The sequence below is a fragment of the Hirundo rustica genome, chromosome 3, assembly GCF_015227805.2.
Source record: "Hirundo rustica isolate bHirRus1 chromosome 3, bHirRus1.pri.v3, whole genome shotgun sequence".
NCBI classification, from domain to species: Eukaryota; Metazoa; Chordata; class Aves; order Passeriformes; family Hirundinidae; genus Hirundo; species Hirundo rustica.
This window is the reverse complement of record NC_053452.1, coordinates 98,243,482-98,270,363: the sequence shown is the minus strand read 5'-3', so window position 1 is coordinate 98,270,363 and position 26,882 is coordinate 98,243,482. Positions and strand designations below refer to the sequence as shown.

At 36.5% G+C, this 26,882-nt stretch overlaps 1 protein-coding gene across 20 annotated transcripts in view; it reads left to right on the top strand.

The window, feature by feature from the left end:
* MYT1L (myelin transcription factor 1 like) overlaps positions 1-26,882 on the top strand; it is a 316,913-nt gene that overhangs the window by 170,904 nt on the left and 119,127 nt on the right. For all 20 annotated transcript variants that reach the window (XM_040058847.2, XM_058419772.1, XM_040058845.2 and 17 more), the window contains 3 exons: positions 13,874-13,928; positions 14,110-14,143; positions 14,446-14,508. In XM_040058847.2, the coding sequence (XP_039914781.1) occupies positions 13,874-13,928; positions 14,110-14,143; positions 14,446-14,508 (152 nt within the window). The remainder of the gene's footprint in view (positions 1-13,873; positions 13,929-14,109; positions 14,144-14,445; positions 14,509-26,882) is intronic.

Genomic DNA, 26,882 nt, shown 5'->3' with positions numbered 1-26,882 from the left:
ATTAGATCAACTGTTTCAGAGTGTATGTAAAATAATGCACATTCCATAAATCTTCTTAGGTTTATCTCTGTTACTCAAGGATGAAAGGGACCTCTTTTTATGCAGAATTCACTTCAGTCCTTTCCTAGCTGTCAAAACAAAACCTAATGATGCAGTTTCCCATCTTTACAACATGAATCAAGGAGATAAAATCTTTACACCATTGGCCCTGTGTGGCTGGTGGTATAATAGAGTATGTATAATAGGTGGTATAATGGTATGTCACAAAACTGACATTAAGGACGCAGAGATGTAATTTTGAAAGTCTTAGTTTTCATTATTTTGTCCTCATAGCATATAAACATGAACAGAGTCAATCAGATTTCTTTCTCCCTGTTGAGTAACTGTATTAACTGAAGTCAGAAGGCATAGTTTTAACTGAGGGCAGAATACAGATTGTTCTACCAATTTGGTCTTGTTTGACCACTTTGAATTATTTAACAAAGTTCTTTCTAGATCTTGAAACCAGTACAGACAGCATAAGAATCTGAATCAGGGAATCTCTTTTGTGCCTTTTTAAGAATAAATGTGCTTTTCATTTTGTTTAAAAAGAATCCATATTTATAATAACAGAATTTACAGGTGCTTTGATGTCAGAATGACAACAAGAAATGAAAGAACATTGAAAAACATAATAAATATATATTAATAAATTAAAATAACTTCCTGGCTGTCCTTTCATTCCCGGAAGTAAAGGGGCACTCTTTATGCCAGTTTAATCGCATTCTAAAACACATGCAATCATCCAAATTGCTAACTGTGCTGGTAATAACAAGCCTACTTTAATGTAGCACTTTTTCAGGCCTTGTATGGGCCACTAGGTCGCTGTGCGATAGTTATCACTATACTTGTCATCTCTGTCCTAGGAAGATTTGTGGGGTTTACTGTACATTACGCTACAAAATCCTGTCAATTTGGGCTATGTTTCTTCTTTCCGTTGTTTGGTTGTTTTTTTTTTTTCCTTTTACCTCAGAAATTGCTATAACCAAGTTTTGAGCAGATAATTACCAATGAATATTCATTATTCTCATGGTCTCTTTTTAGTGTTTTGAGTACTGTGTTGTATAGTTTTACTGTTAAAAGTGTTTGAGTTACTGAGCAACTGAAGTAGGTGCTCTTGTTTTATGCAAAAACTGCAGTAATCTGTGATCCTGTGTAATTTATGCTAATTATGTTAGAAGGGCCATGATTGATTATTTGCTTGCCTGCCTTATTAATTTATCTGTTAATTGTTGCACTTCTAATAGCTGTAAGCTATTTATAACATACCCATTGAAAAGCATAACGCCCTGTGCAGTAATAGCAACAAGCACTTCTGATACCATGTAGTTCTGAAATAATATTCTAGCCATTGCTGTGATTAGACAAAACCTAAACCCAGAAATTTTACTACTCCACTGTTGTGAAGCAGTGAATAGGGAAGAAGGGATGTTAGTCTGTTCACTTAATAGTGACGTCAATTAGCTAGTTTTAACAGACTAAGATTTTTTAATTTTTTTTTTAAACTATCCTGTTTTCAGTGTGCAGAGTGTTAGTTTACTAAACTGAGAGGCCTATATAGTTACCTTCTGGAATTAAAAAGACGATATAATTAATAAATGTGTCCTTTTCTATGTATGAAATACTTGTCTTTTATATGATACATATCCACTACAGTTTGCTTATGTTTAATTGTGTTTAATCAAAACCATAAACAGGAGTCCCATCTTTTTAATAATACTTAATTCATGTGGTGCTTTGGTCTGTTTTGTTAAAAAATGGTTATAGGTGTCTTCAATAATTGTCAGTCTGATTCAGTGCCAGTGAAAATGCAACTTTTTTTTTCACTGAAAGCAATACTGGATCAACAAACCTTAGCATGTGTATTGTATTAGTTGTGATATATTTTTGAGTTTGGGATACTAGAAATGAGATTCTAAAATCTGGTATCCTAGATTTTTAAAAACAAAAATTGCATATGTTTATGTTGCAGCGCATTTATACTCACTAATAGCGATTTGTGGATGTGGTGACTGGCTTATAGAAAAGCTTGTTCTGGGCATTTTATATCATAAGTATTTGTGTATGCTTCTCAGTGAGAAACAATGCATGACAATACTAAATATGTTCAGATTGCTTGTTCTATTTTCTCCTTGTGTTCAGAAAAATATGTATTTTTATACATTCCTTATTTAAAGTCTGAATAAGTCAAAGATAAACCAACAGTCTCAATTCGTTACAGACTTAGTTAATGTAGGTAAGTTGGGGGGAGGTGAAACCTGATCCAATTTGAAAAAAATTCACAGGATGCACATGCAAACATTGTATTTTTACTTCAGAAACCTTATTTCCTCATTGATGGAGGGCAGGGTGAGCCTGTGGCAGATTTGGAAGTGAAATCTGCTAAGCAGACTGGGAGAATTGAAGCCTTTTCTTTCCCCTATTACTTGCCATAATGATCTTTTGGTTTACAACTCTTAAGAGCTGTTACTCTTACAACTCTGCTTCTGGCTGAACTGTGGGAACAAGTCAGTGACTTTATGTTTCTGCAGAGCTGTGTGCTTTTTTTGAAGCAGTTTGCCAGGCTCTGGGAGGTTGTTCCCCATCAGAGGGCCTCTAGGCCTGACCTAAATGTGGGTGATTCAAGGCAACAAAGAGGTTGAAACACAGCATGATCGTGATTACAGTCTTCAGGACATTCAAAGATAAAGCTAAAACTCCAAAGTTATGACCACTTTGACCTGAATTTCAGTGAATGTACTTTGGCTTTTTGTCGTCTGGTCTTATTTCTGCATATGGTGATAGGCAGTACGCTGCATGCTCCTCAATACTGGTGCAGGCCCCCTGTTTGGCTTGTTCTTTATTGGGATAGAGGTGAGACGGGACCACTGAGAGACCTTTTAAAAGGATTATTAATCCTCAGTCTCAAGACTGAGCTCTTAATCTTCAGTCTCAAGAGGGGGTGAGACTGTCCTCCCATCAGAAGCCGTAGTATCTCTAGTTACAATGCCTTTTATGGGTTTATTAGCCAGTAAACTACTGCCATAAAGTTAGTTATTATCTTTTACACCATTGTTTTGTCTAACATGTTTTTGTCGCAGTGCGTCTCTTCTTAACCAATCATATAAAGCCATACCAACCTACATTGCTACACCTTAAAACTTCTTACTAACTCTATAGCAAGTATTATTGCTAAACTTTAAAACTTTTTAAACTTCCACTCACTAGCTTAACATGCTTCTGCTTAAACTAAAAGTCCACATTCTTGCTTCAGGTCTCTAAATCTGGAAGCCTCTTCCAAGGTCTTAGATCAAACCCTGTATTCATTTCCAACTCTGGACCTGCATGTACAAAGTTTTGTGAGTTTTCTGTGCCTTGATTTGCCACAGTTCTTTATTCTCTCAGGATTGTAATGGTAAATCAAAGATGTGAACTGTGAATATATTGAATGAGAGTTACAGAAAAAACCTCTACAGCCCTTCCTTGGTAGGGACATTTCAGCTAGTAAAATCGGTGCTTCGACAAACATAGATGCAAAAATATTAGACAAATAGAAATATGGAAACGTTCATTAGGTTGCTGTGCCCTAAAGACCATTGTATATACTATTAAGATGTATATTAAGTAAAAGTGTTTCTCGGTTTTTGTTCATCCAGAACATAGGCTTCCATGAAATTAGTCTCTGATGTTAAATCTTAGGAGTTAAATGTAAACCTGTCTTTTGGAGCATGTTATACCTCAGGACTTGCACGTAGACAGTGTGTGCAAGAACAAGTTACACACACGTGCCAAGGGTAGGAGTAGACTCTTTAATAGAGACTGCCCCTGCCTTGAATGCCTTCCCTAAGCTGATGGGTTTTAAGCCTAGAAGTGGAAGTGTAGAACATTTTGTGTTACTTGTGAGCCCCATGTCCATGAAATCTAACTCTTTGTATTTCACTAAGTCTTATTGACTTACTGATTTCTAAAAATTAAATATTTCAATACATTTTTTCTTTTAAAGCATTCTTACCAATATTCTTCCATAATACTATGAAAAATCTAGGTCTGCCATGAGCTAAATTATTTTTCTGCCCTTGTTCCCATACAAAAAGTAACAAATTGCCACACTTCAAATTTAGAATTAGAAAAATAACCTTTCTGATGCCTTATATCTGACATTTTGGAGCACATTGTGTTTGGGAACGGGATTTTAGAGGAAAATAAATCAAGCCAGATTCAACAACTTGGAGAGATGCAAGGCTGCTGCTGATCCCTGTCCCTGAGTTCAACCAGGAGCAAGGCTGAAGATTCATTTACAGCAAGCACACAAAGCACATGTGTGTACTACATGTGCATATACATAAATACATGCTTGCATGGCTGCTCACACAGATTCTAGATGGACACCTAGAGAGCTCATGTGAGCACAAACATCACACACGCAGCCACACACCTATCCAGACAGAAGGTGCAAGGAGACGCATCTTTTATATCATTCTAAGTGCAACTAAGACTTTTGGACAAAAAATACTAAAATGTCTTGATTTTCATGGATGTACCCCATGCAAATGGAATTTCTAAAATAAAATTAATGTATTTGGTGCAAATTTTGTTCAGAATCACCAGCAATACAGAAAATAATCTTCAAGAAATTTCATTTTATGATGTTACTAAAGGTTTAAGTTGCTTATCCCCCCACTTGAAAGTAGCATCTCCTAATAGAAGTATGCTGCTTCTATTGATGACAAGGAAATTACAGTTAAGTCCAAATTATTTGTCTCTATTTTTTGTTTGATTCTTACTATAAATTTTACATTCAGCTTTAATCTGTGCTGCTTCTGAGTGCTTTGCTGACTGTGCTCGGGAAATATGTAGGCCTGTTTTTCTTTCTGTTATATTTAATTTCTTATTAGAGCGCCTTCGAATCAGAGACTGCTTTCTTTCAATGTCTGCACCTAATGCAAGGAAATGTGAATACTTGTTTAAGCCTATCCATATAACCAAAATATGAATTGTAACAGGAACTTTAAAACCTTTAAAACAATATTTTTTCTTCTCATGTGAAAAATACTTAGGTCCCCAGTCCAAAATGTTTATAAATAGGGGGGAAAATGAACATGACTAACTATAAAGCTCCTTAGACTTGAGTATTGCAAGGTCCTGTCAGCATGTGCTGACTTTTATCACCCTGACCCTTCGCAGATCAAGTGGCCTGGCACAGGACCATCGTCAAGGACTGTTTAAAGGATGTTGCAATTCGAGTTGCTCAGCTTTGTGGACATATTCTGGATGTCTTCTTCCCAATGGAAGTTCTGGTTCATGTCCCAAAGCCTGTTCACTGAACATATACAAAGTATCTTTATGGAGCCAGAGTAATGAGTGGATATCTTTGCCCCTAAGAAGTGCTATAGATCCAGTGCTATTTCTTCTTACCTTTTTTTCCCACTACTTTCTCATTCCTCATATCTAAGATAAAAAGAGGTAATAAGAGAAAGATGCTCAAATGACCTGTGTGCACTTTGGGTCTTTTCTACTCTAATCTGAGGCTGGTGAGAAATACTTGAAATACCTGCTTCCCTCCAGGTTACGTCATTGAACGCCAAATGCATTTCCCCTACCAAAAAAAAAAAAAAAAAAAAAAAAAAAAAAAAAAAAAAAAAGATATATGAGGAACTTGTGAGTTTAACCAGAATTCTGCTTATTCTGGCCTGTATTTACAGATCTGGCTGCAGCCTGCACTGTTCATCTGAAAATGGAGGCATTAGGTCCCTCTGTGCGTTACGGCAGGAGAATGACTCTTACTCAAAGTTTCAGAACAAATCCTGAGGTTATGTGCTCCTACTGCTCCTACTGTTCTGCAAGAAGGACTCTCCTTGATATTAATAAAAGCTTTGTGTGTTCATCACAAGTGGAAGAGAGCAAACAAGTAGTTTATATTCTAATAATTCATTTGCCCACATGCCTATTTGTTTGCTTTGTATTTTGTACCCTCAACTAGTAATTTTTATCTTTGCTGAGTTCCCCCTAGAACTCTGCTCTGGTTGTATGCTGGAAAGGGAAGATTCAAATACGGTAGTTCTTTTATAAAGTTTGCCTTTTCCTGAAAAGGCTGTTCTAAAATACTTGAACTAGATTTCAGATGTCCATCTGAAGGCCCTGGGTTTGTGGGCTATAGAGTCTGAAAGGAGAGGAAATTGGCTCTCCATTCTCCTTAACTTTTCCTTAAACACTCCAGTAGCTTCTTAGAGTAACTTTCTATCCTGCAGTTTTGTATCTCTTTTGTCTTTAGATCTTAAAATAAGAAACAAGTACCTTAAGTGTGTTTGGGAGAGTCAGGTTTCTGTCAAAATCAAGATCTTGAATTTTATTGTGGTCTGTTAATAACAGTAATAGATGATATTTAGTCAAGATTATTGAAATATTAAGGACTGTTTTTAAAAACTGACTGTGCAAATACAGTCATAATGAGACACAAGAATACTCTGTCAAAAGCTTTATTAAAATCGAGCTGAATGCCATCAACTACACTCCTTTCAGTAATACACACATTTTATCCTAGAATGCAACTAATTTACAAAACTACGATCAGTAAAGCATAAATTAAGGTTCAGATATTGTTATTGTTTCAGGTGTGGTCTGCTTATCAGGGAGGAAGACCTACTGAAGCAGACAGTGCTATACAACAGAGATATTTGGGGCCCATTGAAATAATTGATAAATGTCCCATTTACCAGATAGGTTAAACAGTCTCACAAAACATATCCAGTTTATAAAAACATATTCAGATTATCAGGAGTCATACTTGAGAAATTAATTTCTTTTGTAATACACAGATGTGCTTGAAAAGAGGTTATGTTAGAATTTGGATTTGCCTGTTATTTTCTGAGGAGATCAAAAGAAGGTCAGTTTGCAATTTTTTTAGGAAGACTGCACAAAGTACTTACATAGTATAGGATACACTGCTTACATAAACAATTCAATGTCTTCCAAGTCATATTTCTTTGATTATGGATAGAAGAGCATTTTAAATGTGTGATATACATTTGACATGTTTTGTTTTGTTCCTTGAGACACTAGATTTAAAAAGAATTCTTTGAATCCTTTCATTTGACTTTCCCACAGAAGAAATAACATTTTCTTTAAGTTATAAAAAGAGATGCTGAACAAACTTTGGCGATAAAAATAATATAGAAATCTTACCTGCAGAAATTTGAACCTTGCATCACAGGGGCTGAAAATCTGTCTTTACTGAGTAATTTGAGTAACATGGAGATAAATTTTAAACTGCAATCTTTTAATATAATAAATGCCTTATATCTTCAGGAAGTCATCATATTTTTCTCCAAACATTTTACTTTTATCACAATATGAGTATGTCTAATGTTACTGATTAGGGAAAAGCAAGATTTCTAATATTTTTAAGCAACATTCTTGATTGACAATAAAAATTATGCAGTAATTCTAGTATTTAACAGCAATTTCCATAGATTTTTGAGGTCACAGATGATCATCTACAGAATCACAGAATGAATCAAGTTGGAAGGGACCACAGTGGGGCATCTGGTCCAACCTCCCTGCTCAACCAGGGTCATCCCAGAGCACATGGAACAGGATTGTGTCCAGATGGTTCTTGAATATCTCCAGTGAGAGAGATTCCACAACCTCTCTGGGCAATCTGTCCCCGTGCTCAGTCACCCGCACAGTAAAGAAGTTCATCCTCATGTTCAGGTGGAACTTCCTCTGCATCAGTGTCTGCCCGTTGCCTCTTGTCCTGTTGCCTGGCACCTCCCTTCAGGTACTGACAGACATTGATGAGGTCCCATCTCAGTCATCTCTTCTTGAGCCAGAACAGGCCCAGCTCCTTCAGCCTTCCTGTTTAAGAGACATATTCCAGTCCCTTAATCATTTTTCCTACCTGTCTCTGGACACTCTTCAGGAGCTCCATGTCTGTCTCATTCTGAGGAGCCCAGAACTTTCTACAATAGAGACAGTGAATGTTCTGCCTCAGTAAACACTGGACATCTTTTGAGAGTGTTTGTATTCCTTCAAATCCAATTTTGATTGGAAGAAATACAAGTAAGAAAAAAATTAAGAAAGACTTAATTTTGGAAGTACTAAGGTCTTTAGCTCTTTTGTGGCTTTGTAGACTTCCATTACATCATGGCTGGAGAGAAACCATAATAATTCACTAAGAAAATGTTGGCTGACCCGGAAATTTAGGAACTTGGGACTGAACCTTTCAGTCACTGTGCCTCTAGCTAGAAGTTCAGGTACCTTGAGAATTTTAACAGGGAGGATCTTTTTCAGGAGTACCTGCCCTCAAGGGAAGAAACTGCTGAACTACTTCCCCGCAAGGGAGCAAAAATCACAATTTGTCCTGGAAAGGAGACTAAGTCTCTTGATCATTTACAGCTGGCAGCCCTGAGAAAGACCATATGGTAGATATGTGAGTGTATCTAGAGACTGGGAGAGCAGTGCTGGTTACAAAACTTTTGGGAGCTCAGGCTCCATGGTGAGACTCAAAGCCTTGGTATCCAGCAAGCCAACAGATAAGGTCCTGTTGAAAACTTGCTCTCTGTTCTTAGAGGTTACTGACCATATCTGAAAAATTCAGTGGTTTTCTGGAAAATTAATGCAGCCTTAAAGGATGTGAAGCTACAGATCACATTCTGCTCTTCAGCTGCAGCAGCGCAGGAGTTGGTTGTGCTCGTCTGGTTGTCCTGGTCCACTTCATTGTTACTGCCTGGCAGATTAGGATTTTTTGTCTCTCAAGAATGGCCCACAAGTATTGTTCACACGTACAGGAGCTTGGAACCAGCATGTTCTTCAGATGGATCAAATCTGCTAAATGACGCAGGCCAGTGTATGTAATTAGCGTGTCTCCAATGTAGTTTATCATTCTGCTAATTTCTCTATTATCTGTATATTTCAGTAGCATATAATCTTCCAGACTGGTGAAGATACTGAATATTGTAGGGCTAAAATGTATGCTTATATTAGAAAGGCTCTTCTTAAGTGTATATTTTTTTGTTTTTACAATTATTTTTGTATAAAAATAACTTTTATACAAAATAATTTTCTTGAAAAATATTTTTTTTCAGGAGAAATGTTTGCTAACTGATAAATATGCTGATTTTATGAAGCACTTATTTTTTGTCTGAATGCTCAGTAAGAGAAAGCAAAATGTTTCAAAGGTGTCTAAGGATATGATATCCCAACATAGCTACCTTTACTGAGAACTTTTAGAGTATCCTCAAAGAGCAGTATCTAGGAATTTTGATTACAGATTTTCCATGATGAAGTGTTGACTGGTGCTAATTATGTCATCATCTTGTTTCCCATATTGCTCTTGTACAACATTTCTAAGGGTCAGCATTAGGAACATAACTTAGTGAGCCACACCATCTCCTCAACAATTAGCAAAGGTTAATTTTAAAAGTTACAAGTAAAACTTTTTCAGAATCTTTTTTTTTCAGTTCTCCCTCATTCCCCAAGTAACAGCATTGTATTGAAGACCTATTATCCTGTGCTTATTTTGGGGGGTAAATGTTGTCTGAGACTTGGATTTTAAAATTAAAAATAGTGACAATAACTCTTAAAAAAAAAATCTTGTTGGTTACTATTACTGCATTTTCAAATAATAATAATCAAATCTCTTTTATTAAAGAATTCTTCTCTTATGACTATGTACCTTTTCTATTTTTAACATTTAATTAAATACTTTCAGCTGCTCCTAATTGTAGTAATTTTATGCTATAAGATTATCTTCTTCTCAGTTTGTCTGTTATTTCCAGCTTTCAAATACTGACAATTTAAAGGCACCATGTGTTTGTATGTGTGTGTAGTAGTTACTGGTATATGATTCTGTACAGTAAAATGTAACAAGTCTTATTGCCTGCACGCAGGTGACCACACAGACATTTGTTTTGGTTTTACTCTGAAAAATTATATTTAGTGTACCATCTTGTGGTTTATTTGTTAGAGGACTTTAACTATTCATGTCTTGCTTCTCTTAAATCTTCAGTAACACAAATGCATATAATGGTGGTACGGACTTCTTAGATCTATCTCTCTCTGCCCATTATCTTAAGTAAAGCATATCCAATAATTTGGTTATTTTAATTCTAATTTACAAATTTAATTTCTACCTAGACTTCTTTTATTTTTTCCTTCTGGGAATTGAGAATTCGTAGAATCACAGAATGGTCTGGGTTGAAGGGGATCTTAAAGGTCATCTAGTTCCAACCCCTCCCATTTGCAGGGAATGTTCGACTAGACCAGGTTGCTCAGAGCTCCATCCAATCTTGCCTTGAACACTGATGGAGATGAGCTTATACAACGTCTCTGGGCAGCTTCTTTCTTCCAGTATCTCACCATCTTCATGGAATATCTTTCTGATACCCAACCTAACCTATGCTGAGGTTGAAACTATTCTCCTTTAGCCTGTCACTACATGCCCTTGTAAAAGGTCCCTATCCGTCTTTCTTGCTGGCTCCATTCAGGTACTGGAAGGCCACAATTAGGTCACCCTGAAGCCTTCTCTTCTCCAGGCTTAGCAAACCAAATTCTTTTAGCTTTTTCTTGTAGGAGAGCTACTCCACTCTCTAATCAGCTTAGACCTTTCCATTTTCATTTCTAGAGCTTCTCTTTGAATAATGGTTAAAATTTTCTTCTCTTCCTACTCCTGATGCCTTTCTCTTTGCTTTGATCCATAATATTAGATGCCAGGCTAAGACTAACTCTAGCCAGCCTGTCCTCCATGTCCACAAGTTCTTTTCTGGAACAGAGGCTAAGTAAGAGCTGAGCTACAGAGCTGTAATTTAGAGGTCATGAATAAAGTAGAACTATTAAGGTGAACTCCTTGTGAGACCAAGGTCCACATTTCCTTTTTCTGCATGTGAAAGTGATGGGGAAGTCCATGTTTGTGTGAGATTGATGGTCTCAGTAGCAGAATTCTGTTCCTGGCCATTAAAGTGCCAGGGGTGCCAATGAAGACTGCAATGGAAGGCTACCAGGTGACTTTACTTTTGCAGAACCAATGCAAATCTTGCTGGAATTTCAGGAAGTTGCTTGCTCCCAGCATCCAAAATGTAATTCATGGAGGAATGAAGGCTGAAGTTTTGACATGGCTGACAAAGATCTGTGAGCAAGCATATAAATATCAAGGTAAAGAAAAGTTCCATTAACTAAATGTAGACACCTGCCATCTGATGTGTCTTAGAGCAACCAAGACTCACATCACCATATATGAGAGGGCATCTAGGTCATAGACAATGGCAAGTCAATTTGTGCTTTTCTGGAGAAGCAGCAGACTATGTAGAATACACAACAAAATTTAAAATGGCATTGTGTGCCAGCAGCTTTTATAATGTTTTTATTTTTTTGACCTGCTTCTGGGTATGGATTGTGTGGATCTTATAGGGGCTTTTCTCACTTATTAATTTCTTCTGTCATTGTCAGTGTAGTTAAAAGTGCACTATACTACGCTCAGTGTTCTTGAAGTGCTTACTTTGGTTTAGAAAGACAGATAAATCTGTTTTGTAGTTCGTCCCTTAATAAATTTACAGACTATCATAATAACTGGGGCAGCATTTCCAGGTTAAGATCATAATAGTTCTTTCAGCAGGCTTTTCATTATTGACAAATGAGGCTAAATAATGTTTTTCAAACATTTTAAAAACATACTAGTCTGAAGATCAAGTAATTTCACTTCTGGTCTCCTGTCAAGTCTTTACACATTCAAGAGTTATAGAATAATACAGTGCACTGTTTTCTTATTAGCAAAAGAAAAAGAATATCATCATCTAGTTAGTAATTTTTATATTCCAGAGAGCCTGTTATGTGCTTTCACATGGCAAAAAAGCTCCAAATGCCTCTCAAGTCATTTGATCTAAGAAACAGGCTAGGATGTGAACTCAAGGTGTAGGATAGATACTTGTGGGTGGGTTAAAGTTTAAGATTCAGTTTGGGTGCCTATAGGAGGTGTCTACAGGCGTGCAAAGTTTCTCATGCAATAGTTGATGGAGAGTTAGACAGTACAGACAGAGGTGCCTAGAGACTGATTTTATCCAGCCTGAAGTAACATCATGTAGCTGATCCGAGGAGTTGGTCCTCAAGCTCTGCTGGTTACATTAACCTAGAAGTAAATTCAGTTATCTAAGCATAGGCAGTTAGTGCCATTTCTGATGCCAGAGAATACCTGAAACTTCTGCACATGATTGGTAGATATAACAAAGGATCTATCTGTACCCTTCCATACTTCTCTGGACTGGAAGTTGAAGGTGTGAGGGACTACTTTGTGGCTGGTTGATGAAGATGGAAGCTTATGTTCCAAATGTTTCTGCACACAAATAGCTAAATATAGGTGTCTTAATTTTAAAATGAAACCCACTCAAAGTTATGAAGAAGACTGACCTGAAGCCTCCTAAGAGAGGCTGGTGATCTGTTAGCTTTCATATTATCAGTCTATTTTAAATCATCCCTTTAGTGTGGAACATAGCACCACCAGGAATCAGAGGATGACTGCCAAGAAACTGCTGAGAACTACATCAGTAGCACAGAGTCTTGTGAGAGTGACACTTTCTTTTTACCAAATCCCTGTCACCCACAAATTTTGTTGAGGTGATTCTTTCCTCCTGCAGTTATGTGTTGAGGGAGCTCTGTAAAAATGCTCCTTGATTTCTTTCCTAGTTATATACCAAATTGTTTGCATTAAGGTACTGACCAAAGAAAGTTAGGTGATTAAAGGATTAGCTGCATGTCACTTGGACCCTTTTCCATGTTTTTGGATGAGGTGTATGACATTCTTACCAGATATCAATCCAAGGATATTGATATAAAGGGGGTGATTGATTTTTTTCCCTTGGGGGAACTAGAGCTCCACGGTCTATTTCTGTTCTTCATGACCTTTACAGTATCATCACTATGTATGAAGCACTGTAGATCCATCTTGCCATCTTGTTCTTCTACAGCCAAAGGAGCTGTAGAAGCAGCCACTGCATATATTTTCCCTGACTCTGTATCTCAGCATAGTTCAGTGCAATTTGCTTCTGTTGAACAAAATCCTGAACTCTATCTATCCTATTTAGCTTACCTTTTAAAGTCTGGGACAATTGTGTATATGAAATCAGAAGGAACTATGTGGCCCTATGTTAATTACTGTAGATGAGTGTTTGTGATACTTCCCAAGATCTAATCTGGAGCCTTGCCCCTGTCTGGTAAATATGTAAAATTTCTCTATATTTATTACTGCACAGAAAGCTACACTGGATAGGCAAGCTGTTTGTAAAATGAAGTAAAGATCTAGTAATGTAGCAAGGGAGCCCATTCCTGAAACTTGTAAAACACAACTAAACAATGAAACATGCTGGCAAAGATTGTAATGGCACATTAAATAACATGAAATATTTGAAGGTCTAATGATGACTCTTCATCTCCTTTTCAGTCATTATTCCTTCCTCTCTTTCTCGCAGTTAAGTGTTTGGTTAGAAAACAACCTGTGGTTTGTGACCCCTTGACTTTAGTTTTAAATTGTATAGAAATCTATTGAATCCTTGTTTTGAGATATATAGGAGTAATGAAGGGTTTATGTCAGAAGTATCTCCTTGAAAAGAGGAACCGGCTCTTAGTTGCACACAATTTGCTATGTAAGCAGGGCACAGAAACTGACTGTTTAAAGCAGAAATTACTGCATTTTCTGTTTTCAAATAAAGACGAAGATCCTAAAAATCCCCTGTAAAGAGAACTTTCCCTTACAGGATAAAATGGAATTAAAGTAGTGTCAATAAATCGTGTGAGAGACTGATACAGTCTGTGCATTGATAGTCTGTGCATGCAGGATAAGAACATTGACTGCCTGCTAATCTATTCCCAGATGGAGGTGGATGCAGACGAGAAGCGCCATCGCACACGCTCCAAAGGTGTTCGAGGTATGTCTCTTGCTTCAGTAAATCACTCAAGGCCCCTGCTCAGGGTGACCTTCATCCTCCAGAATCTCTTTGCACGATTCATTCTGACCCTGCTTTTACACAACCTTTCTGGTAATTTTCTGTAGAAGAAGGGTACTTGTAATAGATGATAAATTTTTATATGTTTTCCATCTCTCTGCAGTTCCCGTGGAACCAGCCATACAAGAGCTGTTCAGGTTAGTGCTCTGAGTGTAAAATGTATCCCCATTAGCAATTTAGAAAATTCATGCCTTTTAATGGGTATAATGCACTTTCAAGTTCATTGGTGGTTTGCTCATGCCCTGCTGCACTGATGAAATTAATTCCCTTGAGACTTGCTAATAAAAAGCATCCCCTCTTTTTTTTTTTCCCTTCAGTTATTTGATTTCTCTTTCTGTCTTTGCTGCCCTCCATCTCTGTAATACATACTGCCTGCCTGCTTTTAGTATAATCTTTCTGCAGCACACCAGCACGTATAAATTTATTCTCTCTTTTGCAGCTGTCCCACGCCTGGCTGTGATGGCAGTGGTCATGTTAGTGGCAAATATGCAAGACACAGAAGGTAATATCTGTAATTTTTCATCATTTAGTGAAGAGATTTGATAAACAAGCTATCTGGAATGACCTTGATAAACCAAACCATGATAAAAATTAGCAGTTAGATATTCGGAAAACCATTTAGATTCAGGGTTATTTTTTCTTTCTGAATGTCACAGAATTTAACTCACATTTTTGCTGAGGAGACTTGCTCTCATTGTCAGTCTTCTCTCAATTTTTGCATACAGTTCTCTTGCTTATGTATTGTAAATTAAGATTTGGCCCTACTTACATGTTCATGTTATTTAATTGGCACTCAGGTTCATGTTATTTAATGTGTTTCATAACTGAATGAAAAAGAGCTTCTGAGCGTTTAAAGTTCATTGATCAAGTCAGATTCAAAGGTCAACGCTTAAGGCAAATCAACGATAATAAGATCTCAGGGTTCAAATGTTATACTGTATTATAAATACCTTTACTTCAATTTCTAGACTATGAAATATGGAGATATCTCCTTTAAAAAAAATGTCCAGCTGTTTATGGTTAATGGTATACAAGGTAGCATATGTCATACAAACTGCATGTGCTTCAAATTAATTTAGACTTCAATCTTTACATTTTTGTGTCTGCAAGGTCAATGTTCAGTAGTGTTGTACATCTGCATAAACACCATTCCTTTCCTGAATCATTTGTCCATTAATTTTTTGTGCAATATTTTGAAAATTTAACAGCTCTAAAATACATGTATTTTTCTCTCATTGCTGTCCATTTCATTTGACATACTTTATACAGTAGCCTGTTGTAGGAGATAAAATGGTTGATGTTTAGGCCATCTCTTTTCAGAATTGAGAGAAGTGTTCAAACCAATGTTAAACTTTCCTGAAACTCTAAAGATTTTATTTTCATTCTTGGTTTTTCAGCTTATAAAGCACTTGAGTTTATGAGAGTACATATTTCACACCAAATCTGATTACTGCATGAAATGGGCATATAGGATCTAGGAATTAAATTTAAATTATACATTTGGGGTTAAGGCATTTATTTGAAATAGGAAAAGAAACTCAATTGTGTCACTCAGTCCACTCATACACCTTTTCAGTGAATGAAGCTTAGGGACAAGTCCAGAAAACACTTTCAAAATTAGACTAAGAATAGTAATATTAGAATTACATTGAATTACATTTAAACTGTATAAACAAACCAGAAAATAATTATTCACATTTATTTTCATAATAATTTCTTCACTCATAAGAGCAGTAACATTTTAGGGGCTATTTGAAGGCTTTGGTTCGATTAGAACACTGATTTAAGAAAAATATCCCAAATAATTATTTTTATGTTCACATGTGACTTCTCCTTTCAAACCATGGTTTTATTTTGTTTGTTTTCTTTATGGAAATACCAACCTCATAAGTAATTAAAGAATGGCACTAAATCCTTCTTTTCCCTCAGAAATTTCATGACCTGTCAACAATCAAGTGATACGATTATAATGTCCTTTCTAATTACAAGATTGTAGCTACATACATTTCTTTACACTTCATGGAATTTTTATGCAGATATCAAAAGCAAAAGTTTTAAAACATACAGGAAGAAACTCTTTAGCTTGAAAAATACTGACTTTTCTTCTGGATTTCTCTAACTTTGTGTTAGAGTTAGTGTCTGTGTGTAAGATCATCCTTTTGCAGAAAGAGGAAGCAATGTGAGGTTTGGAAAGATTACATGCAGTTTTGAGATGTTAATTCCATATTTTTCTTTCTTGACATGATTCTGGTATGTCAGTACACGAACAGACTGAATCTCAGAACTGTTAATTAAATGAAATTTTTTGGCAGATGCGATAAGAATAAAAATTGGAAATACATCAAAAATTCCTTTTTTTTCTACTAAAGAATTTGTTGGGCTTTTATGTTTTCTTGTCACCATGATTGCCAATCCACTAATCAAAATATATTTAACCAATATATGCCCTATTTAATGTAAAAACACAGAGTTCTTTGTTGAGGTCCACAATGTACATTTATCTAAAATTTCTGTTTTCTAGAAGAGCAGTACTATTTATTCACAACCAACACCTACTAAATTAACCTTTTTGAAAGAATTTGAAGGAATTTTCCTCTTCTATTTTTCTATATGGGTGGGAAAGACCCTCAAACATTTCTTCCAGGGAAATCAGACTGTCTTAAAAATTTTATGTGTTCAGGGAATTGCATATCTCAGCTGATGCCTAACTCAATTCCGTTTAACCTACAGAGCATTTTAATGAGGTTAAGACCTTTCCATTCACGATATCAGACCAGCTCATTATTAGGAATGAAATGCATTTGCTTCCACTAGATGTAGTCAGAGCTCTCCATAATTCTGTTTCTTCTAAAATGTCTTGAAGTTTCTGGAATTCAGAGTGTTGGGGGTTTTGTTTGTTTGTTTTTGTTTGGGTTTGTTTGTTATTGATGTTTTTGTTTGTTTGCTTGTTTGTATTATTGTAATTTTATCTTTGTAACAGTGAAAACCCATCTTCAGGTAGTGCATTAAGCTTGAACTGAAATAAACAGATCCTTACACATTTTCAGGTAGACTCAGGGGATGAAATGTTGTTCAGCTGATAAAGTATTATATAGAAGTTATAGGAGAGTTTTATCACAGGTTTTTTGCCTCAGTTGTATTTTTAATTATGAAAGAGCTTCAATGTAGGTTTACTAAGGGAACAAGCAGACTTTCTAGGCCATTGATGTTTCCTTTGAGGTGTACGAGAACACAAGACTGGAACTAGGTAGGGTAACAGTGGTAAGAGCTTGTTGTATCATTTCCATCTGCTTGATGTTTTTCTTTGTGTCAAATCGTAGTTGGAAGGGAAGCAAAACCTTGCAAGACGGTTGTCAGCTTCCTCCTAGGTTTTAAGTTCAGTGCCTGCTTGTTGGCTGGACATGCTAATAGACAGCTAGATGGACAAGGCTCTCTAAAGGGCACTTTAGGACAGAATGCTGTGATCTCTAAATTTAACATGGTGAAAACACCTTTCTCCAGTGGCTGCATGGCAAGGTCAGAATGATTAACATCCCAGTCTGAGCACTGAGGAGAAGTACCCAAAGTTGGATGGTGTACTTGCCTTAACTAGAGCAGAGTCCTTTTTTTTTCTTGTATTTTAGTAATACCTGGGAATTTGAAGCTAACATGGATCCTCTAGTGCTGTCCATGACACCCAGCATGAGGCAATGCCTCAAGGTTAGAGTTTACACAGACAGAACCTCAGTATCTGTTGTTTATGTTTCAAAGCACCTGATACCAAATGAACTGAAAAATAAAAAGAAAACAAAAGTAGTGAAAGATCTGAATGCAAGATAGAAACAAACAAACAAACAAGCCATAAGCATGTTTGGGTAGTGGTAGACAAGAGAAGAATTCAAATCTTAGGAGTGAAAACGGGAGCATCTCCCTGGGCCATGCCTCTGATGCAGTTTTTTTCAGTCCCTTGGTAGCTGTTCAGGCCCATTTTGCATAGCAGCATAACAATGAACACTGCTCTTAAACCTTCAGTACTGCGAATTAATTTTGAACAGTAAGCTTGGTCCAGATCCTTGCATACTTTTAGCTGTGAATAATCCATCTCTATATATACCAGTGACTCTAACCAGACCAGGAGAGTGTTCCCACAACTGTGTTTTCAGGATGCCTTTTGACTAAGCATCTGAAGAAAAGCATAGATTCAAGTGTTCTTTCATTGCAATTAGAAGAAACTTTGCCAGTTTCATTAATCAACTTTAGAGGCAATAGGAATCACATTCTATGTGTACAAATACAAATGTAAGAGTCCAGTTTCTGGTCTGTTCTGCAAGTGCAAATCCCATAGTTACATAGTAACTGAGTGCAAACTGGCCATGTTACTTACTGAGTAGAAGTGAATGTTTTCAGAAATATTGCACTTTACTTTGTTGGTCTCTATTTAGCATCTTTTTAAAACGATGTCATATACCAAATAGGTGCCAATGATTTGCCATGTAAGTAGGTATGTAGACACATCATAAAAATCCTAACTAGATTACATTAAAAAATGCTGATTGCATACAGCGGCTTATTTAAAAGCTTCTTAACAAAACAGTTTCTTTTATTCTCAAGTAACAAAAGTGATTAGATTCTGTAATGGATTAATCACTTGCCAACTGCCCCATGTTTCTAACATAATATTCTAACAAATAATATTCTAACATATAACATATATTCTAACAAAATATTCTAACAATTAGAGACCTAAAAAGATCTTAAAGTTGTAGCATGACACTGTGTATAATAATTTAGGATTCTTTTAGAGTATACAACAGTATATATTTGAAAACAGATACAGCCATTGTATAGAAATTAAAGCAAACCAGCTGTTGTCTGAAAAAATATGCATAAAATTTCAGTGAAGAATGTTAAGACCAAATGATAAACCCTTCATATTATAATAGAAATGGTTATATAGCTTTTACTTTATCATTAATTTCTATTTGATTGCTGAAAATAAGAATTCAGATGAAATAAACCAACTAAAACATTTCATCTACCAGGGAATTTTCGTGCCTTTTCTTCAGGTCATATTTTATTTGTAAAGGATTTAATTAATTACTGATACCATGTCTTGCAAAAAAAGGACTAGTCTCAAAACCAAAGAGGGATCATAAAATGGTGCGTGTTTCTGTAATGAATTATCCCTAACTTTATAGATTTTTTCCGCCAAATTTCATTATAATACCAGTTCTTTACTGCTCTACTAGGCTGTGTTTGGCTTACTACATTATACAGATAGAATTATTTTGACTGTCTTTTAATTTTTAGGCATGAGATTTGTCATTTCATATACCAATTTGAATTTACAAATACCTTAGAATTTAGCATTGCTGTTTTGATTAGAAAAAAGCCCCAAACAAGTACCACTGTATTGCCTTGACATTATATACTGTATTTTAGTCTACATTTTCTAACAGACTGAGTGAAACAATTCAGGCTCCCAAACTTCAGAATTAAAAGGCTCAAATATCTCTCTGCTATTAGAAAATTATTGAATTTCTGTGCCTTGTTGTGCCATATTTCTTATTCAAATTTTTTCATTTCATATACCTTTTCACCCACCAGCTTGATTGCCATAGCTGCAGCCGTGGGTGAATAATTGCCTGTCTTCACAGGAGCATGTTCTGGAGCTAAAGTCGAGTGCTTGCTTCCTGATGTATGCCTCATTTGGATTCTGCCGACAGCCTAGGGGCTGTATTATTCATGCCTTGACAGATAGCACTCACTAAAAGCATTGGAACAGGGCCAGGTACTGGCAGAGAGATAGTGGAGCATTGCAACTTGCAACCGAGAGGAGCATCTATAATACAAAAAAGAGAAACCCTCATACCTTCCTTTTACTGGTCTCACTTTGATGGAAAATTCATTTGCATCAAAATAAAATACCCTAAAAATAAATACATTTTTTCTAAACTATGCTTCAAAGTTTAACACAATTTTCCACATTTAATTGCAAAGCTGATTTTAATTAGTAAGGCCCTGCATGTGAAAAATGAAGATTCACTTGGGTGAGTGTAACACATTGCGGTGTCTGCTGAATGCTCTAATTAATGTATGGCTGCTGTACAACAGGGTGCACTGTGGGATATTTATGAAAAATTCTGTGCACGCAGCCAGTCTATCTGTATTTTAGTTCTTGAATCACAAGGATAAATAACTTTTCCCCCTTTATTCTTTATGAGACATCATTGTGCATGCCATCACCCTATCCATAAACTTTATGGCATGCCTATCCTTTTTGCTATTTGTCAAAGATATTATAAATCAGAAGCTAGGACATACATATTTTAACATTAATTTGATAGCACAGCATGGTTGCATGCTGTGCAGAACCAGAGGTCCACTGATGCTTTTGTGCTAAAGTCTGACCACAGAACAGGGAGGTCATTACTGTTGCTTGCTTTCATGATACTGTGAAAAATCCCACTGGATGCTGGAAGTATAGAGAAATGTATATTCCTTTAACTCTCAGCTGATAGTCAACCTTTGTTATAGTGTTTTTAATGATAAAATGATTCATGGATATTTACCTGAGAAAATACTCTGACATTGTCTGTGAAATTTAATTCTATTTTCTTTAACAGCGTATTTGCTAAAGACTTATGTTAGGTCATGCTAAATACTGAGAATAATATTATAAATATATTTTATATTAAGTAATTCACCATTCAGGGTTTGTAAAAAAATGTTAATAGATAAAGCTTCACTGCTTCATTAAATCCATCTAAAGAGATATAAGTAAGCAAGTAAATAAATAAGTGCGAGAGCATAGGGATTTTCAAACAGGACACTGCAAACAATAAATAATTGTGCTGACAGAGAATCCATAATGTATTAGAGGTCTGTATTGGCTGCTGTCTGGATTCAGCAATAAATCCTTTGTCTGATTGTTGATTAATGATTAGAAAGGTACAAAGCTCGAGCAAATATACACCAGCAATTGGTGTGAGTCTCTGCATGCTAGTGGTCATTGTGCAGAGGTGACTACACAAAGGAACCATAGCTCAATTACTATCACCATCTGGGTTTGGAGTAGCTATTGCAGTGGCAACAAGTTGCAGGGCCTGCAAGTGCTAGGAGTACCAGCCTTACAAGGGCAGGGGAAAGAAAGTAAATCAGAGGCAGGAGCACGGGGAGTGTTGACCTAACTGTGCAGCAGCAGCAAACAGCGGATTTAGGATGTGCTTTCTGCAGTGGGTGCCCTGGGTTGTGTTGCTGAAATGATATGCTCCTTTTCTTTCAAATGGAAGGTGCTGAGCATATTTCTCATGCAGCAGTCCACTTGCAGCCACAGGGTTTTCTGTGAACCCAGCTGTCTGGAGATGTCCCTGTCAGCCACAAAATAAATGAAGACCATAGAGTATCGGAAAGAAAATTAAAAAAACAAAACAAAGGAACAAAACATCCAGTAATACTGGGGAGATAATTTCCCCAACAAGATCGTGGAAGTAGCTATACATATTTTCCCTTTACCTATGGGAAATTTATTTGGTTGGCCTGGTAGGTTTGCTGAGTACATTGTGTTCTCTTAGGAGAGAAATAAATCATTTGAGGTTGAATAACTTGTGGTTTTCATAGTGGAAAAGAGTTGATTCACACATGGTAGGCAAGACATTGCATCTCACTATGCCTCTGTTTCCCCATTTGCAAACAGCAAGCAAATTTTAAGTATTGGGAGGTGTAAAGACAGAAGAATGTATGGGGGATTATTACAAATGTAGTAAAAAGAGAGAAGTCTGGCTCTGATGTTTATCTGATATTTAAATAAAGATCTGTTGAATTGTCATTGATGTCAGAGAATGTCTAATTTTACAATTCAGTGCTTTTTTGATCAAAAGATTTTTACTGGATCCTGGAGCAAAATCAACTGATTTGTCGTGATAAGACAATTTTATATTTAGAATCTACTCTAGTTTCCCAATTTCATAATTTATCAATTATTTCTACAGTATTTCTGTAAAAATATTGATTCTGAGCTTTGAAAAGCCAGACATATTTAACAAAAATGTTTTATTAATGTATATTTTAGTGAAAATGGAGTGACAGTTTTTAACCTTAAGACTAAACCAGAAAAGCCACAAGCAAGGTAGTGCACTGACTTTAGGCTACTATGGACCTGCCTGTATCCTACTCCCAGCAGTTCTGAACAGCAGCCATAGCTACTGTGTTTTGAAAAATGGCCTTTGCATTGGAGCATCCTAAGTCAGAGTTTTAGAGACAGGAGAATTTATGGGTGAATACTGGCAGCTGGATGGACAGGGAATCCCATCTTATTCCTTGCTCCAGTGTCCACACAAACACAAATAACTCCTGACTTTGAAAAAGTTCTATCTGACTTTGAAAAAGTTCTATCTGGCTTTGAAAAAGTTCCGTATGTAGGTGGCACCCATGCTATCAGAACAGCATTACACTGCTGTTTTTTCTTCACCTCAGCAAAAACAACCTGAACTCTGATAGAATTGTCAAAAAGGAGGCAGGAGAAATCTTGTATGTAATAAATAAAATTATAGCTATCTTTTCTTTCAAATATTCATATTTTATGAGATTGAGCATCCCAGGTATTACCTGAGGTAGCAAAAGAACATGAAGAACATAAGAAACCAGCTCAGATATGAAGGAGGCCTAAAAATACGCCGTGATGTGTCTGTAAAGACTTCTGCTGAGGTTTTTCAATAAGTTGAGACAACCCTTTCAAAGACATCACTTCTTATTAGTGGTTGATATGAAGTACTGCTTCTAGTAATGTCAGCTCAGGACAGGGAGAGGAGGGGTAGTCCTGAGCATCTTTGATGGCAGCAATAAATCTAAATAAATACATCCACAGAATTAAAAGTACTCAGGGGATAGATAGCTCCTGAAGTCATCCTCAGCACTCTACAGCCTAGGACACTGTAAACAGTGATAACTTTAACCAGGTGACTGGACCAACAAAGTTGGTTTTCTGGCTATTCACCTGAATCACTTCTCAAGAAAGTCTTAAAGCTTACTGGTGACATAAAAAGGGGTTGCAGAACCTAATGTCCTTTCATTATTTGCGAGAACTAGTAGTTCTTGCAGATAAATTCTTTAAGTATCCATGGAAGAGTGTAGAATGCCTAAGAGAAAATATTCCTGTGATTAAAGTTAAGGCTGTGCCTCAAATCCATGAATTACAATAAAATTTGAAATACTGTTAAGTATACTGAGATATGATTGACTTTAAATGCCAATACCAGTCATTTAACAAAAAGGTTCTTTGCCTTCAGTTCCCTGGGACTGGGGCAGATTTCTCTACCATCAATTTTTTTGTTTAAAGTAGTGAGCAGGCCACTGAATTGGATGCACAAGTAGTGGATGAAGGCTTTCTGTTGAGCTCATTCTTGTGGGAGAAATTCACCAGTTATACACATGCTGATGTTTTTCACCCTCTTAATGTCTCCAGGAAAATATCTAACCTGTATTTGATGAACAGGGAACACAAGTTCAGAAAAAAGGCTAGAGATAAAAGCTGGTATGCATTCAACTTCTGCCTTAAGTCCAGAGGGTGGACTGTCATTAATGCTCTCTTGTTTTGTGTCCAACTCTGAAGTTATGGTAGAACTGTACTTTTAACATTACGCTTGCCCAAATCAAGTCATAGATTTGTTAAGGTTGGAAAAAGACCTTTGAGTTCTTACAGTGTGGTGGTGCAGAGTACAACCATTAACTCAGCAATGCCCAGTCCATAACTAAACCATGTCCCTAAGTGGTACATCTAGATGTCATTTAAATACTCATAGGGATGGTGACTCAAACGCTTCCCTGAGCATCCTGTTCCCATGCTTAATAATCCTTTCACTGAAGAGTTTTTTCCCCGTACCCAACCTTAAACTCCCCTGGCACAATTTAAAGCTGTTCCCTCTCATCTTATCGCTTGTTACTTAGAAGAGACCAACCCCCACCGGCCTACAGCCTACTTTCAGGTAGTTGTAGAGACCAATAAGGTCTCCCTTCATCCTCCTTCTCTCCAGCCTCTGCAATCCCAGTTCCTGAAGAGGATCTTCATGAGACCTGTGAAAACATCTATTTGGGCACCTTGATGCCATACTAAGTAAACAGCATAGATAGGTTATCTTTAATCTCTCATCTGCTTATTTCAGTGTAGCAAGTGCTTTTAAAAGCCCCTCAGTTTGTGATCTGTACAAGTATGCCAGTCTCCCACTCTTCTTTGTCAATCTGGATTTGATTGGAGGTGTTTTCTCCCATTTTATGGGAACTTGCATTCTATACTGTAAAGAAGTTAAGATGTCAGGATGCTTGCATTCTTTTTTCTTCATCTATATTCAAAAGGAGAGGGAAGGATATAGTTTTGTAACTTTGAGTAGTCAGTTTGAGACAGAAGGAATCCATTTTCAGTCCCAGCATTAGCACTTCATCTAGGAAACAGTCATTTTTGAGACAAATTGAATGAATCCTTCACTGGTAGTAAAGTACTGGTAATAAAGAAGATGTCAATGTTTTGTTTCGCGTGAAATATTAGAGAAGTGTGCACTCTAAACCTAGAGTATTATGAAATCTCATGAGCAAGCTGTCTTCTGAGAAGTGTAAAACAAAGCTTCAGTTACCCCTGGCAAAAGAGGATATTAAACACAAGTTGGTCACACATTTCTGTGCGTTCTAGATTAGATAATGGCTAAGACTGGGATTGTGATTTCTCCCCTCACCATCTCAAAGTCAAAAGACTGAGTTAATCTCTGCTTCTGTGCAGGGGAAAAAAAAAAAAAAAGACAAAAAGAAGGCTTAAAGTGATTAATTCCAAGAGTGGAAATCCCCTTCTACAGAAAATACCTTCTACCAGCCTGAATTACAGTGTCTAAATTCTGCTGTGTGTTAAGTGCCTACATGTCCCTAGGTATTAAAAGAGAAGCAAACACACCTCACTTGGATGTCAGAACTTCACTGTGCAGCTATGCATAGAGACAGAGCTGTAATGCTTTCGCTCCCTTGATAAACCAGGAGTTCGTGACTCTGCTACCACACAAGAAATTTGCATTCCTGACAGAAGTTGAGTCATGCCTCTGAATTCTAATCCAGTGCCTCTTGCTGTAGACCATCCTTTTTATATCAAAAGTTTGTTTTTATAAAAATTATGAAATGTTTTCCTGTTACTTAGTATTTGCAAGGACAGTAAGAAAAGTGTACTAGAATTGCTTACATTTAATGTAGACCTTGCTTGGACATGTTTTCTTCTAGGAAGATGAATGAGAATTAATGGTTTGTTGGTTCTTAGTAACCACGTATACCACTTCAAAAGAGGGGGACACGCAAACTGCCATTTCAGATGGGAAAGTATATCATACATCATGACATATGTGATTCATTTTCTCTGACACAAGTGTTCTAGATGTTTACATGTCAGCACTACCACACAAAACCCCCTGGTTTCGAAACTTATTTCTCGTAAAATTCATATATCCCATACTTCGCAAAAGTAAGTAGAAGGTGCAAACCCCCAGTGCTATGGACAGCTAAGTACAGCCAGGGTAACTGTTTTTTATGCTCATAAAGCTTTTTCAGCTGGTAATTTTAAAACATTTCACAAATGTAACTCAGTAGCCTCAGTCCGTTTTGCAGTGTTAGGTACTTGATTTCAAATTACACCAAAGGTCATATTGCCTATTATGTTGCAGCATATTCCTAACACCACATTCACAAGACTGGTTGTAGCAACTTTGTAGGGTACAGGGCTTGGGATGGAAAGAAAAAAACTAATAGATTGTTTTTCTGTCTGAAAATGTAGGAATGATTGTGGCAGAATGTAATTGCATGACATTGTTTTAGTTGGGGCTTTGGAATTAACATTATTAGTTCTTAAAACAAAGACACTTAGCTCTTCTTTTGAATTCTGTGTGACATAAGGAATTACCAGCTTTACAGTTCTTCTGTCCCTTCTGCAATGATGAATTTGTTTCAGTGCTTCTGCCAAGTCAAGTGTACTTCTTTCTGAGTTGCATTACTGTCTCTGCAGCATCTAGGTGTTCCTTGGAAATACTGACATTCTCAGAGCTGACATGGCCTGGCATTGCTTGGTTTGTGAGACCTAAAGAGATCACAGAAAAGGACGGACTCAGAAACTGAGTCAGAGTTATAAAACAAATACCATTTTAGAAAGAATGCAAATAAATGTTGACTGCTGTGTAAGATTCAAACCTTAGCAGTCAAGCTTGCAACTTCCAGTTATGTTATTAAAAGGATGTAGGAGGAAGGACTGAACAGTTAAAATGGCATTGACTATAAGTAGAACAAACTATTTAAAATGTCAGCATTTAATTAAAATATAAAACAGAGAAAGCACTTAGCTTTTTCTGTCTACTGTAATTGTTGATTGTTCTTTAAACATTAAAGCAGTCAATCAGATTAAGAAATCAGTCTAATTGAGAGCTTGATAGAACTGCAGCAGAACTGTCATGGTTCAGATTTGTTAGAAGCTTTTTTTTTTTTTTTTTTTTTTTTTTTTTTTTTTTTTGTATACTATGGGTTAAACTGATCTCTTTTGTAAACAGGAATTGGATTTCTTACACCAGGGCACTTTCTTAATGCTGTTACTCTAGAACTCTATAAAAAAACCACAGACTCACAGAAATACACAAGTTTATTGTCTGGACTGAGAAACAGGGATAATGAGATTATAACAACATCCCTATTTTTTAAACAAAAAGGAAATTTAGAATTACCTGGTGAGAGACAGGAACAATTTACCTACTGACTACAACTGCAATATAGCTTTGCATCATACCAGATAATTTGAAGTGACATCATACCTATGACGCTTTTCATCCCTACCTTCAAAACCTTCCAGGTATTTTTAACACAAAGTATCATCTGGCACCTGCTCAC